The sequence below is a fragment of the Calypte anna genome, chromosome 13 (assembly GCF_003957555.1).
Source record: "Calypte anna isolate BGI_N300 chromosome 13, bCalAnn1_v1.p, whole genome shotgun sequence".
NCBI lineage: Eukaryota > Metazoa > Chordata > Aves > Apodiformes > Trochilidae > Calypte > Calypte anna.
The window spans coordinates 5,022,421-5,041,142 of record NC_044259.1 but is presented as its reverse complement, the minus strand read 5'-3'; the positions used below and the strand labels follow the sequence as shown (position 1 = coordinate 5,041,142).

The 18,722-nt window shown below is 45.9% G+C and overlaps 1 protein-coding gene across 1 annotated transcript in view; it reads left to right on the top strand.

Moving 5' to 3' along the window:
- Positions 1-18,722, top strand: part of FGF18 (fibroblast growth factor 18) — a 68,280-nt gene that overhangs the window by 47,758 nt on the left and 1,800 nt on the right. The window contains exon 4 of the mRNA XM_008498725.2: positions 3,560-3,666. Coding sequence (XP_008496947.1) covers positions 3,560-3,666 — 107 coding nt within the window. The remainder of the gene's footprint in view (positions 1-3,559; positions 3,667-18,722) is intronic.

Here is an 18,722-nt window from a genome sequence, read left to right as displayed (position 1 = left end):
GCCCTCCTGCCTTCCAGCTGATCGACACTTCCCCCCAGCTTAGTGTCGTCTGCAAACTTGCTGATGATGGACTCAATCCCCTCATCTAAATCATCGATGAAGATATTGAACAGAACCGGGCCCAACACTGATCCCTGGGGGACACCACTAGTGACCGGCTGCCAACTGGATGCCACACTGGATTGTGTGGCCATAGCATCTTTATCATAGCAACAGAAGCCAGGCCCAGTTTCATATTTGATTTCTGTTGGTGGTGACTGAGCTCTTCTCCTGCCATGAGTAAGGCCAGAGATGTCAGCAGCCTCTTCTGCCAGGCCATCCTCCTTACCCCAGAAACTCCTCTTGCATCATTCAGGGCTAGGATTTCTCCCAGATGGTTTTAGCTGACCAGATATGTTGTCCAAGGTCTCAGCTCCTGAGAACATCTACGGAGATGCCTGTTGTAAAAAGGAGGATCAGCTGTAAGGGATGCCTTAAGCTACAAGCCAACTAGGTTTTGAATCCAACTTTAAAGCCCCACTGATCTCTCATAGGAAAGGATCCTTAGAAATAAGAACATGTTGCCAGAATCTTAAGACTCAGAGTTTTCAGAAATGGGTACCTGTGCATGGCCTCTGTACAGGTAGAGTGACAGCAGAGAGCAGGCAGCATCTTCTGAACCTCCTTTCCTTGGATCCCCCTCCTAGATACTGGGTGGTGGATGATCTCTGGGGTTTACAAGCCTCCTCATGTAGGGAAGATGTTTACTGGTGTGTACTGGGAGGAGGAATGTTTGCTGGTGTGGCTGTTACTCCAGGTGTTTGCTCATCTTCTGTTGCTGTGGCACTGGCCCAGGAGGGATCTCAGCACCAGTGTAACCTCTGCAGCCTGCAGGAAAGGTGACTTCCATTTACTTCTAAATTATGACATTATTTTATTAGATCTTTAAACTTTATTTAAATTCTTTATTTAAAAAGGGGGAGGAAGGTATCATATTTTAATTAGTAGCGGTGTCAAAGGAGACCTAGATTAATTATTTGAAATCACTCCATCCAGATGGTTGTAATTTTCACAGCAGGGAACTGGCATCTTTTTAAGGTGATATTTTTCAAATTAAAATAAGCTTGGATATTACTCATACTGCCTGTAGAGCAAGGCAGTGGGGGATGTGAACTGGCATGCCACATGCTTGTCCCCTGGGGGACCTGTGCTGGCAAGGTGCAAGTTGCTCACTGTCCACCAGGACCACAGATTAAAGCTCTGTTGGAGTGCCTTAAGGAGGAATTAGCTCCTCCTATGGCTGGCCAAAACCCCTGCCTGGCATTCAGTGTTATTCTTAGCAGCTTCATGGGAATGGACAGGGAATGCCTTGCTGCTCAGATGGAAACTAGTGGTCTCCTGTTCTTGCCTGTGTGCAAGTGGAGCCCTCACTTGACCCCTTTGATAGTTGGCCCCGTATCTGTTTGAGTGCCTGGGTGGATGTGACACTGTAGATCTGCAGGTGACTCCTTGGTGTTCTGGGTGTTGGTTCTTGGGCCAATCCTTGGGACCTCTTGTACTGGCTCCATAACCTCCCCTTGTGTGCAGGCTGCTGCTCTTCCCACTGAAGGTCAATCACTAATTCTCTCTAATGCCTTTGTCCATTTGAGGTGAAGACCTTTCACAGTCACATCTTCAAAGACAGTCCTAGCTCTGACTGTTCTCCAGCTGGTTAGTGCTGAGTGGCATCTGAGCAGCCTCCCTGAACTTTTTGAAGCCGTGGTCATTTACCAAGTTCTATGCCAAGCCATTCATCTTCCCCTTGAGGATCCATCTTGGACCCTTTGCCATCCTCCTCCATCCTGACTTTGCTCCCCTTTATATCCTTACTCTGGTGGGATGTTTCTGGTTTGCATGGCCCTTTCTCACTGAAATGCTGGGGAGTCATTGCTTTGATACCACCTTAGAGGGAAAGCCTGTAGCACCTGACCGGCTCTGGCAAGCAGCTCCCCATCACAGATACTTGCAAAAATGGTGCTTTTCTGAGAGGGTTGGAGAAAAATCCATATTTATGGATGATTGCAAGTAATATTCTGCTATAATACAGGCATTATCCCTCTGGCTGTCAGAAAGAAGCTATTATTTAAGCATGCCCTGTGGTAACAGGTTTAACAAATGGATCTAAGTAAGTGTAAACAGCTAGTAACTGGAAAACCCTGAACTTGCATATGTGACTGAGCTGCAAAGGGAAAAAACTCTGTTTAGGGCCCTCTTGAGTTAAAGTTTTGTGATATTTGCATTGCTGCAGAAGCCAAAGGCTAACTTTACAAGTGGGAAAAATATTAATGTGTTTAAATGAAACAAACTCCTATTTCTATCCCCATGGTAAAGCCTTACAGCGAATGTATTCGCTCTTAGAGGGTTTTAAAGTTTGAAATATGAATGCCAAAAAGAATGTGACTTTTTGCAGGACAGATCAAACGTTCTCCAGTGTTTGGCAAAAGCCATGTTTCTACGGTAAGGCTTGGGTCTTACAAGCCTGAGTATTTCCAGAGCAGGATCATGGATTTGCACTTGCTGACATTTACACATTTTTGTGTTGGGTTTTGACCGTGTCTCGTTTTTCCCCCTCCATATTGGAGATGGATCTGAACCAAAATGTCCAGTCTGCCTGTTCCTGCCTCTCCAGGGAAACTACTGGAATCTGAACCTTGAGCATGACTGGAATTCATGTTTAGATCAGAGAGGAAATGAAATGCTGAGTTTGTCTAGGCTTTTGAGATTGTGATGACACACTGAACATCTGGGTGGCAGCTCAGTGACTTCTGTAAGTGCAATGGTGTCAAGGCAGGAGGTTTATGAAGATGCAGCAGAAATCTGTCCTCTACCAAGGCTCCTGGGAGCTCTGCAAACCAGCTCTGGCCTCAATAAATAGATGAGACATTATGAGAATGTCTGGTTTTCTCCCATGTAGAGCAGGATTCATGGATCTGCACTGTCAGAAAGCAGTTAGTGAACTCCTGGGAACATAGCTGGTCACACAGAGGATGTCTGCAGGATGGGTGTCCATCAGAGAGAATGAGCAATGCTGAAATTTTCCCCTGCTAGCTCCTGTGGCCATCTTCAGGAGATCACTGTGATGTGTTGTACCCCAAGCATGTGGCTGGACCCCTTCTGTGAAGTGTTGGAGGGCTGCTGGTCTTGAGGAAAGGATTTTCATTCTTGTTGTGCTCATCTGGTATTTTCATGAGAATAAAATCCATGTTCTTACCCTCTGAGAACCCTCCTGCAGTATGAAGGAGAGCATTTATCTTTATATTGATGGTGGGCTGATGTGGAATGATGGAGCACACGTGTGTCTAAGTGTATTTTGTGCTAAACTGACATAAAATCCAGAGCATCTACATGGGCATCAGTGGAGACATATCTGATCTGCACCTGTGACCATGCTCTGGGTTCCTCAGGTTATTCCTTTGCAGAGCATCCTATTGTGGTGTGGTTCAGTTAGAGGTAATGCTGATGAGCTTTGCATACTCTGACTTAATGGGACCACATTGGTAAATGTTTTGTTTTTTTTTTCTTCTTCTTCTTCCTTTACAAGCCCAGCTTCTAGTGGAAACAGACACTTTTGGCAGTCAAGTCCGGATCAAAGGGAAGGAGACAGACTTCTACCTTTGCATGAACAGGAAAGGCAAGCTAGTGGGGAAGGTAAGTGTTTCCTATTAATTCATTTGTAACCTGAGTGTTACCTTTAGCAGCTTCCTCAAGGCTGTAATGATGTGTTGGAGCTTCGCCTGTCAACCTCAAATGAAAAGCAGCGGGGAGGGGACGTGGGGTTTGCAAGGCAGCCCCTGCCATCCTGAGCCCTCCCCAGTGTTCCTAAAACTGAGCTCTGCAGCCAGCCTGGGACTCTCTGGGCACATTTGGATGCAGACGGATTTGTGCTTTACAGTTGTGTTAAACTGACATGAGATGTCATCTGTAAATGGAGTGACTTGGTTACGTGATCCTTCTTTGGACTGAAGTTCCAAATAAAAGGAAAAGCAGAGGGCTGTGCTGGGGAGGTGGGTGACATCAGGGTCCTCTCGGTGGTGAGCCAGGGGATGCTGTGGCTGAGCTCATACTGGGATCCCAACATCATACTGGGGCTGGGCCTCATGGTTCTAGTGTTACAAGAATATTTTATTACTTTGGATCCTCGCACAGTGGAAGCATGTAACAAATTACAGTGCCTTCACTCATCTAGCTTAACATCTTTGCTGAAGTCATATTTTTTATATATTAACTTGTTTTTGCAACTTTAGCAGTTCTTCTGTATTGTTGGTGAGCACAGAATCTTGCTAACCCGGCAGGAGCTTGCTCTGAGCTAAAATGCCACCAAACCAGAAATCTAAAATAAAACATCTCAGCCCCCAAAGGCCCCCTTCTTCACTGTCTGCACTATGCACCACCAGGAATTAAAATCTGGCATCTTTGTGGCTGTGAAAAAGGGAAGTTTTGTTTTGAGTCAACACAGCGAAAGCCACACTCCCAAACAGAAACCAGAAATCAAATTGCTGTGATGAAAGATTATTTACTTTTGTGGTCCTGAGAGTGACACTTGTGGGACAAGTGCCTTCCCTGGAGGGTCCCTCCTGCCATGTCTGTGTTCCTGGCAAGTGGTGCAGATGCTTCTGTGCATACTAAGCCTGGCTCTTCTGCAGGGAGCTGCCAGGCAGTGTCTGGGATGCTGCTCCATGTCAGTAGGGATGGAAATCTGTGCTCTGGGAAGACTGGACCAGAGCAGCCTGTCCTCTTCTCCCTGCACCACAATCACTGCTCTGAACAAGGCACACTTGTTTGGTCTTTGGACAGGAAAATTAATTTTTTAAGTAGACTTAGGCCTCCCAGGATACACAGAGTTGCTTTTGAATATTGCACTAAACTCAAATCTGGCCCTTGTTTCCTTTTAAATTTTTTTCTTAATTTTCTGTCCTTCAAAAGAGATAATAGCATTTTCCCATGCAATGATACAAAGATAATTTTGTTAATGGTTATGAGGTGGTGATACCAAAGTAATGGAGCTTCTAGCAATATCCAAATTAGATGGGTAAAATGAGAATGAAATCTTACCTTTTTCTTTAATAGATCCTACCCCAGAGCAAGTCTGGACAGCCCATGTCCTTTCATGCTCTGTGCTGAGTGTCCAGGAGTGTCCTGGCAAAGTCAGGAGCTGTTTTTCAAAACCTACAGCATATATTGGCAAGATTCATCCCTTGATTTGGCCCATTGATCACCATGGCAGGACAGTTCTTTCACTTGTTGCCTTTCATGCAGTGTAAAACTTTTTTTTTTCTAGGTGTGCTTTTCATAAAGCTAAGCTGGCAAATGGTTTGTTGTTAAAATAAATAAATAAATAAAAATCTATTCCTGTAAACATGAGCCTTCCCACCCCAGACTGCTGACAAGTTCATAAAGCATCTGACCTGAGCAGGAGAGGACACGGAGCATGGCATTTGGAAAGAAAATATTCCAGATGTGTTACCAATATTAACAGCTTCTCAGGAGCAAAAAAAGAAAATAATAGCATGTCTTCTTGATACCAAGGAGTGTGGTTTTAATTAGTATCATAGTTTCAGCTCTTTCTGTGGCAAGAATGTGAGGGAATGCTTTTTAGCCTGAATGCTCTAAACAACTAGTAAACCCCAAGGAAAACATTAGATAAAAGTTATGCCTGGGCTTATACAAATATTTAAGTTCAGTCTGGAGGTGGAGGGGAATGAAACCCATGAACTGATTGTTTCACGGTTGTCCCGGTATGTTCATTTGGCAAGAGAAGAGCCATGGGACTGAACTGGGTCTTTTTCTCTGCTCTTTTTCCTATTGCCTTACATTGCATAATCCCTAACAATACCAGCATATGCCATCTGGCTTTGTTCTTCTCCTTAGTCAGCAGTTTTGGATGCCCGCCAGTTGAAAACCTGCTTTGAATTTAGTCCTTTTTGTTTCCTGTAATCACCTACAAAGGGTATACTGGACCCGAGCAGGTTGTTGTTAGTTGGAACTGGTGCCACACACTGGAGATCCAGCATCAGGGCTTGCTCCCCAGCTTGGTTGTGTTGCAGACCAAGAGACTGGGCTGGCAAGAGCAGCTTTTGTGTCTTTTTATATACATTTATCAGAAATTGCACCCACAGCAGTGTCTCTGAGCAGAGGCCATCTGATGGAGCTCTCTCCGGAGCCCCAGACCTTGTGTTTCCTCCTGTGCTTGGTTGTAACCAAACGTGTTTTCTCAGCCAGTAGAGGCCAAAGGGCTCAGAGATCTTTTGGGCAGGCTTCTATCTTTATTTATTGTCACAGCATGCAACTGCTGGTGTTCCTGATGTTCTGTGCGCTGCTTATGAAAACTGGAGGTGCTTTATAGGGAGGGATATTTCTGTTAAAGGTGACCAACACCAGGGCAAAATAAATTTGATTGTTTCTTTATTGATTCTTGTTTTATGTTGAAGAAGGCTTGAGGAAGATTTAATTTTTTTTCACCCTTCTGACCATATTGATTTTGCCTGTGAGTTTCTACACATGTAGAAGTTGTAGCTCCTGACTTTTCTGATTTTGCTGACTTTTTCTACAGACCACTGAACTTTGTGGTGGAGTTATGTTATAAAGTGAGGGACTAAAAGATGAAAACTCAAAACAGGAATACCAGGTGCTTTTGCTAAAAAACTTTTTTTTGTTTTTATTTTTAAATTTTTGTTACTATGTATTTATCTCAGGCTTCTGACAAATCCAAGGGAAAGGGGTGTGTGAAAGGTTCACCTCTTCTACCAAGGAGAGGCACAATGTGACTTGCCCACTTGTGACAAACCTCAGTGTGACTGCTTACTTAGGATGCAGGAACTCTGAATATTCCCAGTAATTCAGTGTTAGGGGAGAACAGAACCTAATGGTCTCTCTGGAAGAGCTCCCAGTTTCTAATTGTGGTTTTTCCTGGTGAGTCCTCCTGTGGTTTTTCTCTCTGCCTCAGCTTCTCTTATCTTGCACTTTGAGATAAGGATGTCAGTAAAGTGAGGGCTTCGTGTTTGTAAAAAGCTGTCAAAGATAAGTCTTTTAAGTCTCTGGAGCAAGGAATAGCAGCCTGGGGTTTGAGCAGGTGGCTGTTAATTAGTTTGGCCTCCTCTTTGCACCTCTCCTTACTGTGAATCTGTGCTATATGGAACTGCAGGATGCTGCAGTGATTTTCTTTCCCTGCCCTATCCCAGTCCTCTCATCAGGAGAGCATTTGTAAGAGGTCAGTGACCTTTGTGAGGCTTAACCTGCCTCTGTCAGCATTACGAGAAGATGACTAAAGCCCTACCCCTTCCTCTAGGACTTGTGGCTGTGAGGTGGAGTTCAGAGCATCTCCTCATCCCCAGACACTCTTGTCAGGAATTTCACAAAAATCACAGAATCATTCTGGTTGGAAAAGACCTTAGAGATGATTGAGTCCAACCACTGAACTTTTTGAATGATTTCTCATGGCTGCCTCCCAGACACCCATGGGATCACACAGTCTGGGTGGCACTGGCCCTCAGGTCATAGCAGGAAGCCCTAATGGGAATGTTTCGCCCTCCCAGCTACAAAGGGAGAGGAGAAAATAGGGCTGTTTTTCTGGACTGACCAATGGCAGAGGAGAATGGACCTTGGCTTCCTACAAAGCTGCCAAGTAGGAGGAGAAGCTGCTTTTTGCAGACAGGAGACTTGAGTATTCAGAGTAAGATATAGAAGCATGGAAAGTTAAATAATGGCTGGAAGGAGTCCAGAAGATTTAAGAATAGTGGTGAAAGAGCTAAGCACATCTTCAATTTGATCTAGAAATTTCTTCAGAAGATGCTCCAGTTCCACTGATGTTCTTTCATGACATTAGGTGAATTGCATCTTTTCCAAACCCAGGAACAGTATAATTCCCTGTTGATTCTCTTGATTGGTCTCACTTTGAGAACAGCTCCATCTTTCAGTGCAGTTAGTCACTCCTTGAGCACTTCCAGGGAGGAGAAACAGGTGGTGGGTGCTGAAACCATCTCCTCAGAGTGGGATGGGATGCAGCTGGAGTGGAGACAGTGTGGAGACTGTCCAGTGTGTGTTGTGCTCCTGTGGGATGCTGCTCCACATGATGTGGCTGTAATCTTGGCACTGTGAGTCTGCAGAGAGCTCCCATGCCACTGGAACTGGGGCAAGTGCTTCTGCTGGGGGAGGATGGGGCCATCCTCCAGAGATAGGGGCAGAGCTAGAAGAGCGATAGACAGAATGGGATCTGTCACAGGTATCCTTGCCAGGATCCATCCCTGCCTCTTCAGACAGTCAGAGCAGTGAAGTTGTGTCCTAAGAAGCTCGTTATGTCAGTTCTGCTCCCTCTAAGGATTCAAGCCTGCAAGCATGCAGTGCTGTAAAATGGGTGATTTCCAACCGAATCCACAGGCTGACATGCACCATCTCTCTCTTGAGTTTCTTCTAAAAATCCTGTGAACTGGAGTACCCACATTCTCAGAAAATTTCTATAGTATATACACATTCTTTCTGAAAAAAGCATTTTAATGGATTGGTTCTACTTCTCCCTGCTCTGTGCTTATAGGGAACAGTGGGGAAAAGCTGCTGCTTGAAAGGCAGGAGCCTCTTGGCCCTTTGGGGTGACCAAGGTGTTGCTGCAGCTCCATGACAGGTGACTCGGGTGCTTTCTGGACACAGCTTTGCTGGTGACATGCCTGCAGTGCTGGAGCCCTCCTGGTGCTCCCAAGGCACAGCCAGGCAGTGCTGAGCTTGTGTCCTTCAGCATGGTCCAGGTTCTGAAGAAAAGCTCTGCCAGCCACACCAAGCCTGTGCCAGGGGCACCTTGTCTGTGCTCTGCTGGCCACCACCAGCTCTCCTCTCCCCTCCCCTGACCAGCACCCCTGGGCTGGTACTACTTCCAGCAGAGACCTGCCCTTGAGATGTAAGATTTTTTCTGGTGTGATAACTTAATTTCAAGCCAATATATTTCTTAATGTTACCAGAAAGTTGCTAATACTATATGGCAAGGCTCTCTGTATTTTTGCAGGACAACAAACAAATTGTTGCTAGATGCCAGACTGCTCTGGCAGAGCTTTATCACTGCTGCCTGCCAGCAGTAGCCTTTAGGGGATAGTAATAATAATAATGTTGTTTACATTACAGCTTTAAAATAAGGGTTTTCTTGAAGCATGTGTGTTTTTAGTCAGGAAAGTTGGCTAAAAAAACTTTGACGGCATCAAAGAGTGAAGGCGCTGCCTACAACCCAGGCATGTGGTTTTGGGGCTTTATAATAACCCTGGCCTTTCAGGAGAAAGGAGCATGTTGTGTTACAGGAGTTCCAGATGGTCCAGGGGGAGCCACTCTTTGCAGGACCAGGGGACTGACCTAGCTGTGAGTTTCCAAAGCCTTAGCAGTGAATCAGGACCAGCTTTGCCATCAATGGATTTGGCAAGGCTGAGGTTGAGCTTTTTGTGAACACCTTTGAAACACCAATGGTGGGAAACCAGGGCCTTGCTGGGGTAAAGCCAGGGGTCTGTGTTATCCTGAGACAAGGAGTCTGAGAGATGAGCTCCAAATCCTTTGTGTGCCCAAACCCTGCATGGCATTTGGCTGCAAGTATTTCCCTGTGCCTGCCTGGCCCAGGGGCTCTCCCAGCAGCCACATGTGCTGCAAAGATGTGGGGAGGTGGTGAGGGCAGAGGGGCACTCAGGGGTTTGCACTTTGAAATGTCAATGCAGTAGATGAGGTGTTTGCACTGAGCTTGTATATTTAAAACCACGCCTAACTGCATCTTGGATTTGGGGCAGAACTCTGATTTTCACAGGGTTTTGATGCTTATCCAGAATTTTTTTCTGGAGTTGCACAGTATTTGGGTTGCTTGAAAAGGGCTTGTAAAACCTAACAGTTTCTGGGCCTGAATGCTGAATTTACAACAAAAACACAACCAGAATTATTGGGGTGTCGGGTTTAATAGTGTGTGTTTTGTGGATCTTTTTGTGACATGTTCAGCCATAAACTGTTCTGAGCTGGCATCTCTCTTGAAAGCAAAACTTGACGTGACTTTTGCTGGATCTCACTCAGGTCTAATTTCAGGCTCTAGTCTGGCTTTTCATATAGGGTAGGATTGATCCTTTTTTAAAGCCAACTGTTTCCAGGCTTTTGCTCCCCTGTGAGGTTTTCTTTTTTTAAGTTCAAGTCATCTAAATAAATGCCTTCAGTGGAACCTGGAGCCAAGCAACCTCAGACCCTGTCATATTTTGAACAGGAACCTGATCCCAAACCAGCCTCAAGTGTCTGGAAATCTTGAAGCAGGACCTTCACGATAGCAAATGGAATACCAGTTGGTTTTCTTCTGTTGAGCCATTAGAACCTTCTGAATTAACCTAATCAGGCTTTTTCCTGCCACCAGTGTAAAAAAATCTTTGAATTATTGTTCTGAAAACATAGAAGCTGAAATGCTCATGAAATTAAAACCAGGAGCTAAAATCAGCAATCACTCTCCCAGATACCATGGCGCTTTTGGTAACAGTACCACCTTTCAAAGCTGCTCCTTTCCCATTGTTGGGCTACCTGAGGCATTGCATCAAAACTGGTGGGTGTTGGTGGAATTTGTATCATCTGCTTCATTTGTCACAGTTTCAAAGCTTTACAGTGCTGGAAATGCATCAGAAGATTTCTCCAAGGAGCGGTTGCTAGATGTTAAATGCCTTGTTGTCATCAAGGAGTCTCAGGGGATGAGGACACAATAATTTGCCATGTTACCTCTCAGTAGGTGTAGGGTGCTAAAAGCTGGCCAGACCACATCAGGCTTCCCCCAAAGGGGCTGGGGGGACACTGCCCTCCTTTATGAAGCTGCCTGAGGTGGGGATGGTTGAACTGGGTTTGCAGAGCTGGTGAGCAGGGACCCTGCTGGAACAGTTCCCATTCTTGAGCTTGTTCTGCAGCTTCTCCAGGAGTCCTCTCTCAGGATGGCACAACTATGTAATGATCCCAAATAAGCTGTTTTATGGTTGAGCCCAGTGAAACTGCTTCCCAGTGTTTATTGCTCTGGGGCTGCCTTGGCACAGAAATGGATCTGCTCTGGTGATGCAGTGGTCCCTTCAAGGAGGTAGGAGCTTGTGTGACCTTATTGGACTGTTGCAGCTTTAATATTTGCTACAGGCAATGGGCCTTGTCCTAGTGCTGCACTTCTGATGCTTTGTTTCCTGTGGTATTTTGCACCCAAGTTTCCCTGGAGGTGGAGAAGGAGAGGGAAGGGCAAGTGACACGAATGCAGGTAATGAATTCTGTGGAAGAAGTTTGGATGTTTTCATGCCATCTGGGATAGCAGGCAGCTGATCTCAGTGTTGCAGGGAGAGCAGGGGTAATTTTGAAGCAGTTTGGGGGATATTGATAAACACTGGATGGCCTCAAGGTGTGGGAGATCATGGCCTCTTGGGGGTCTGTGTGTGGATACCAAGGCCCTTGTCTGAGCCAGAGGACTGTGGCATTCATGGCTCTGAATGGGAAGAGAGAGGCTTGTGCTACCACACAGGCTATTTCCCAATCTCTTCTCTTTGCAGATCAGTTGTTAGTGCTGTGTGTACACTTAACCTGTGTGGTCTGATGGATTTAGGTCACAAGTTTTGTAAAAGGAGCACATCATGAAGGACATTTGAGCCGACACTGTGCTGCTGGGGCTGATTTTGTATTTAGCTGCTTTGCCAAGTAGAATATTCACAGTGTTCACTGGACATCACCTATGTGATACAAGAATCATGTGAATGTTTAAGGAGTTTGCAAGGTCTTCCTGTGCTACCATCAGTTCTTGCAAGCTGGATGCTGACCCTCTCAGGCTGAGCAAGGTTTCCTTGGGTGGTAACAGGGACATCCAAGTTGGGACTGGTTTGTGTATGTCTTGTGATTCCTCTTTAACAAATTTAAATAGGAAATTTTTAAAAATCCCCAATTCTCTCTCTCAAATTAGCAGTCTGCAAAGACAAGGTACACATTGCAGACCAAGCTTGATGTCTAAATCTTTTTCTTATCCCATAGCTGGAAGCTGCATGCTCCGTTCCAGGTAAAAAAATACCACCATCTTGAAAGCTACATGATTTAATTTAATCCTTTCTGAGTTCAAGCAGTAAATGTCACCATAAAGCTGCTACCATCCCATTCCTTGTGTTTCTTGGTGGCTGCAGCTGTATGTTCGAATATTTCACTTCCCCACAGTTAAATGTGAATTAAAATTATTGAGAAGGGATCCCTGAGCCCTGGCCCTCAGCCTGTTTGGGTACAGAGAGTGTGCTGTACACACCTTGTGCTGATTCTTGTATCAAGTTGAATTTTCAGGAAATTTTCTCTCCCAAGGACAATTTTTGTTGATCTTGAGCATCTCTACGATGAGGCTGATGTCTCTCCTACATGTTAGTTTGCAAATGCACTGATGTATTCAGCTTGCAGCACACCACAAAGTTATGCAGCCTTACACATTCAGGTGCATCTGCAAGGACTGTTTCTGTTTACTCTCTAGTTGGTTTTTTTTGGAGTTGAAGTGAGAATGCAGGCTCATTTCAAAGTGGAGAATAAACCCTGTGCTGCAAAAGGAGCAAAAGATAGTCCATATGATATGGCCATATGGCCATTACAATGCATTTGTGAGAAAAGAAAAGGAGATCTTGCTAAAATGTTCTAGTTCTTGGCATTTTCTTATGCTGTCTTTTGGGTTCTTAGAGACAATAGGTTTTCCTAAAGGGAGAGAAGCCTTGCACTTGTTGTTTACAGAGGAATTTTGTCATTCACAGGCTGGAACAATTCCTCATGATAATTTTTTATGGATGCCACTTGATTTGATAGCAGATTTCTCTTTTCTCTGAGTAATATAATTTGACGTGAAGAGAACCAATGCCATCCTGCAGACAATCAATGACCTTATTTATCCTAAATTCCACTCATTTTGACTTGCCCAGGGAAACTGGCATCATTGGCAGAATGTCAGCTGAATATAATTACACTCATTTAAAATAATAACTTAAAAACTCAGCAATTATATTTGTTTAATACGTATAAACCTTGGCTTTACCAGTCCTGCCATATCCCTGTGTTCTTGCTCCACTTGTCACCTAGACCTGAAGTTTTAAACAAATTTTAAATCTTTTATTCATTTTCCTATAGTGGCATAGGAGCCTATATAGTGACTTTAAGCCTACTTGAAATATATGCTGCTGCTCTGAGTTGGTTTTTGTAGAAAGTTGAGGACTAGCCTGTGAGTCTTGGTGGAGGCTAAAGGACTGCTCTGAAAGGAAGTCCAGCCAGCCCCAGCCTTGCATTCTAACCAGCAGCTTGTGCTTTGCAGGGGGAGTGAAATCTCCTTCCTAGCTCTTGCTGTAGTTAGCACCTAGTAGCATATGTGCACCTGGGGCAGGGAGGTGCAGGTAGTGGTAGGTGTCTTAGATCTGTTTAGATGTCACATCTGAAACCTGCCTGTGGTTTCAGCTCTCCAGAAGCAGTGCCTCCCTATTGCAGGAAACCAGCAGTTTTGATTTAAACTAAATTTTCCTAATTTTTCTACTGTTTTCATGAATGTAAGTTAAAAAGTGACTGATACTTCTGATCGTTAATAGTAACTACATAAATTCCTTGCTGAGGTGCAGCTAGGGATTTCTGTGCTGACCAGGTGTACATCTTTCCCAACTTTGTTTGCTCTAATGCTGGCTGTCTGCTGTCCTGCCCTACCCTTGGCACTGTCCAAGTGACGGAAGGAGCAGGTTGGGAGCCATGTCCTGGCACAGCATCAGCCCTGCTCAGGTCTTCCCTGAAAACTCTCCTTTCATCTCCATATCTTCCTGCTCATCCTGTGACAAAATGCCCTCTGTCAGGGCAGTGTGAGGGGTACTGAAGAGATAGTAATTAGACAAGTGGAAATTTTGAGCAGAAAAAATTGAAAAAAAAAAGGAAAAGAAAGATTGAAAAAAAAAAGAAAAGAAAAATTAAAAAAAAAAAAAAAAGAAAATGAAATAATGAAATAAATGAAATTTTAAACCCTTCTCTTCCTTGGCTGTTGCAGCTTGTGCTCTGTCCAGCATGAACAAGGGCACTGGGAAGCTGGTTGGTCCCACCCCATGCATGCAAGACCAGGAAGACCAATTTTTGCATGCTCCCAGGAGGCACAGGCTGTACCCCAGTGTAGGGCAAGTGGGGGCAAAAATGGGCAACACTGCTTTGAAACTGGGCTTCTGAATGGAGACATGCCCTCTCTTTGGAGAATCCCCTCTGCCTGGGTTTTGTATTACTTACCCTGCTTTCTGAATGCATTTAGCTGTCCTATATACATAATTAGCCTCTTCCCAGCACTGGCAGACACTTCTATTGAACTGTCCATCATGACTCCTAAGTATTTTCCTTGGAGGATTGTGCAGGTTCAGAGGCCAGAGAGCTGGAGGAAATGTGGATGGAGCTGAGTAACTCTTGGCAGTTATAGATGTAGCTCCCGTGATCTTCTAGGAGCAAGAATGTATATTCAGGTCAGGAGGTGTCTTTGCAATGAGGGTGCCTTGCCATAAATCCAGGATGTTCAATATCAGGATGCTTATGATGAAGCTTCCCTGATAATGCCGAGGAAGTGGATAGGGATGGCTGGGCTCAGCTTGCCAGCAGCCTGAGCACTTGGATGTGTCATGCTGTGAGGGGGCCATATTTCTCCCCAGCCCTGCTGGACCTTGCAGCTGCCATGCCCCCCCTTCTTGTCACACTCTCTGACTACCTTTAAAAGGTGTACCTGTGGGAGGGGAGAGGTGGCAGTGCTAAAAGCTGTGACATTAACATAGCTCCTGCCTTGCCTTCTTCCACTTGGATTTTTCCAAGCCATGTGGAGGGAATTTGAGCTCTGACTTCACGCTAAGCTTGTGAAAAACCACAGAGGAATAAGATGCTTTCTGAAAATCCCATGTCCCAAGGTACGTGGTGTGTAAACAACTTTGGGGTTTGTAGGGGTGGTAGTGTTGTTGAGTGCACCAGCCCTTGGTCCTCAGCTGGGGATGCTTCAGGAAGGGCTCGCTGGAACTGCTGAACCACACATCTCCTGAAAACTCAGTCCATCCATGCTGTTACTGCTCAAAATTTGGGAAATACAAGGGAGGACTTCTGTATAATGTAGTGTGTAAATCTAACAGTGCCAGTGCTTCTGGTTTGAAATAATTGCTGAGCTCAATGGGTGTACCTTGTGCTAGGGGTGGCCTGAGATGCAGCACAGTGGGGTACCATGGGAACCCCTCTGTCTCTCTGTGGAGGGGGAAGCAGGGAGGCAGAAAGGGTCCATTTTTGGGGATTTTCCTTGCAAAAAACACCTCTTAGAAACCCTTTGAGCAATAGCTTTCCCTTCTACAGGGTTTCTTGGAAGAGGGGGCTTGCCTTCTGCTTGTCGGTGTCTCCACAATTTAACTTAGAGCCCAGGGGGTCCAACTTGCAGAGAGGTGATAATTAGCCAGGAGAATCATCATGGTCTCCCTTGAAGGGCCGGTTCTGGCTGCTCCCTGTGCCACACCAACATTACCAGGTCCTCATAGAGGTGTTCCCTATGGGTCAGTGGCTGTTAGCATTTGCAGCACATCACCAGCACATTCAGTCTCCTTACCCAGAGAGCTTCTAATTGCATATGAGGAAGGGGGGAAGTGTTTGAGCATAAGCTTAGCTAACAGAAGCTTAACACAGTATCTCTCGCAGGACTTAATTTATGCCCTGATCTTTGCAAACAGAGAAACCTTTCAGTCCTGGAGGCATCTCTCCCAGCACTGTGGTGTGACCCGAGTCTCATTGTTGCTGTAAAAGTTGAGGGAAGGTTGGATTTGCGGGTGCCCACTGAGCCAGATTCGTGCAGCACAAATGAGGAAACCTGCCTGGTTTTGATGGTAAAACCATCAAAAGCTGCTCAGGTGGCCGAGCGTGGCAGGCAGCAGGGACACGGTGGGGGTGGCTGCTGCACCTGCCACCACTTTGGCTGTGGCTGGTGGCACAGAGGCTGCCGCCAGTCCCCTCTGAGCTGCAAGCTGTTCGTGGCAGGAATGCCTCACTCCCAAGAGCTCTCCTGCTACAACAACAAAGAGCCCTTTGATCCTTTCCATTTGGAGAACTTAAAACGAGAAAACCAAACTACAATAAGACCAAGTTGGGTCATAAAAAAGGAAAACATGAGCACCAAAGTGCCCTGGAGTGTAATTGCAGAAGCAGCAAATGCTTTGGCACTTAATTCTGCTTTAGTGTCAGTTCAGCATGTTTCACTTTTAAGACTGGAGAGCTTGTGGCCAAATGCTCTGCCCAAACAACCCAGTGCTGCTCCTGGGTGAGCTCAGGGCACTGGGAGAGCTCCAGCAGCACCAGCCAGAGGGCATCAGTCTCAGGGGCTGAGCAGTCCCATAGGGGAGATGGTCCTTGCCCTAAGGGGAGCCTCGGGTGACTTCTCTCCCTCTAACCTGCTTAGGGAAGGGACTGGGGTGATTGGGGGTCCATTACCTTCTCTCTGTATCCATGGCTGGTCCCCAGCTGTTCCTTGGTTCCTCCCCACCCAGCCCAGGGCTTTGGGCTGCCTGGGCTTCACTGGGATAGCCAGGCTGGTACCCCAGGGGTTTCCATGGAAGGTGACATTTAGGTCAGGTGTTTTAGAAGAGATGAGACTTTAAGAAGAAACTCTTTGCTGTGAGGGGACTAAGACCCTGGCCCAGGTTGCCCAGAAATCTGTGGCTGCCTCATCCCTGGAAGTGTTCAAGGCCAGGTTGGATGGGGCTTGGAACAACCTGGTCTGGTGGGAGTTGTCCTTGTGCATAGCAGGGGGTTGGAACAAGATGAACTTTAAGGTCCTTTCCAACCCAAACCAGCCTGTGAGCCTGTGTGTATCAGCAGTCTGGCTAACAACTACTGCATCATCCCACTGCTGTTAAGGGTATGTTCAAACAAAAAATGTTCTGAATTATTCCTGTGTAAAGAACTGAGCTGCAAATTGCCACCTCTGCAGTGTCATGGCCTCTTGACATGGTCAGGCAGCAGCCCTTAGGATCAAACCAGTGATTTGGGAGCCACAGGTAGAAGGCAGGGGCTGAGGGGTTGGGTGTAGGTCCTGCCTCACCACGTGGCAGTGCTGTCACACCAGGCCAGGTGGGTCCCACACAGCTATCAGGCTTGCAAGAACTCTTCTTTGTTTGAAAGAATCATTTTGAAAGGTAAAGCTCCAGGTTTTGAAGGGGGAGTGCTCTGCAAGGTGCCTGCTGACAGCACAGTGTGTCTGAAGTGTGGCTTGGCAGCCTCTCCTGGCTGGTGCCATGGCAGAGGTTGCAGCCCCATGTGGGGAGTGTTGGCACCCACAGCTCCTGGGGAAGGGTGAGCAGGGACTGGAGCAGGGATTGACACTCCGTCAAAGACATCCCCCTTTTCTCTTCCATCCTCTTCTCACTGGAGCACCAAAGAGATGAGTGACAGACCCAGTTAAGGACACTAGGACCTGAAATGCTGAGGACCTGAAACACTTAAAAACAAGGTGACACTTATAAATTATTGAAAAGCCATATGAATCACTTTTTCCCTCTAATAGATTTCCATGGGTTCAGCTCTCCATCGTGTAGGTAATGTGTGTGAGTAATTTATTCTATTGGGGATTTTAACAGATGCTGTAAAATCTCCTTGTAAGTATTTGAAAATCATTTGTCTGTCTCTGACGTGTCTTAGCACATCCAGGAATGCTCTGTTTGGGGAAGTGAGATCCTTATCCTAATTCATCTCTAGGTACTTGTAAATGTTACTGTAATCTCATGTTATCAAATCATTTAGCTCTTCCTCTTCCAGAATGGAATTATTTTATCTCATGCATTTGTTTACTTCAAATTAGCCCTGAGGTTGGCCTGAAGTTGCACCTTGTTATTCCTCCACCTCCTGTCTCCGACTTAGGCTCTGTCGGCAAATTTGAAGGTATAAGTAAATACTTTTTTGTTATTAATAGAATTACTTCCCCCTCCTACAAACACATTTTCTTTTCATTCCAGTCTCATTTTCCATGAGAAACTGACATTGCAGTAGAAGCGGAAACCTCCCAAATTGTATGAAAATGCCTTATTTCTCCTAGCAACAAGGTCAGGGCTCAAGTCCAGGACCTTTCCACGAGTGTGAGGAAAGCAGCCCTCCCAATTACCTGCTCCCTCTGTGGTACAGATCCGGTCGGTTCCTCAGCACCTGGGTTTGGGTGGATTTGAAACTCAGCCATGGTATTGTTTAAAAATTCTCCATTCATCAGGGAAGGGTTTGTAGTGGGCTGAGCCCTGAGAAACCTAGGGCTGGTTTTATGGCTTCCCATTGAAACCTGGTGGAACCCCATGGTGTCGACTGATTTCCCTCTTCCCCATTCATGTGGCTTTGACCAAACCCAGTGCTCAGAGAACAACCCCCTCAGGAGCTGGAACCACTGAGCTTTGCCCAGTGCTGCCGTTCATTAAAGCATTTGTGAGTCTCCAACTGTAGAGGATAAAATCAGGACCTTTATGTTGACCCAGTAAGGAGGTGGCTGGTCCTGTGGCAGAGTGGGCCTTGCCCCCATGTAGGGGTCATGTATTGGCCACACAGACCCTGATTTAGCATGTCCAATGCAGAAGTTCCCATGATCATCTCCCTCTCTTAATGGGACCTACCCATGGTAACTAAACCCCTTAAGGAGGGTTGTGCATTAATGATTTTAGGGATAAACAGCATCCTTTGGGCATCCACCTGCTCTGGAGGGGTCCTCCAGGGACTCTAGGTGGATATCT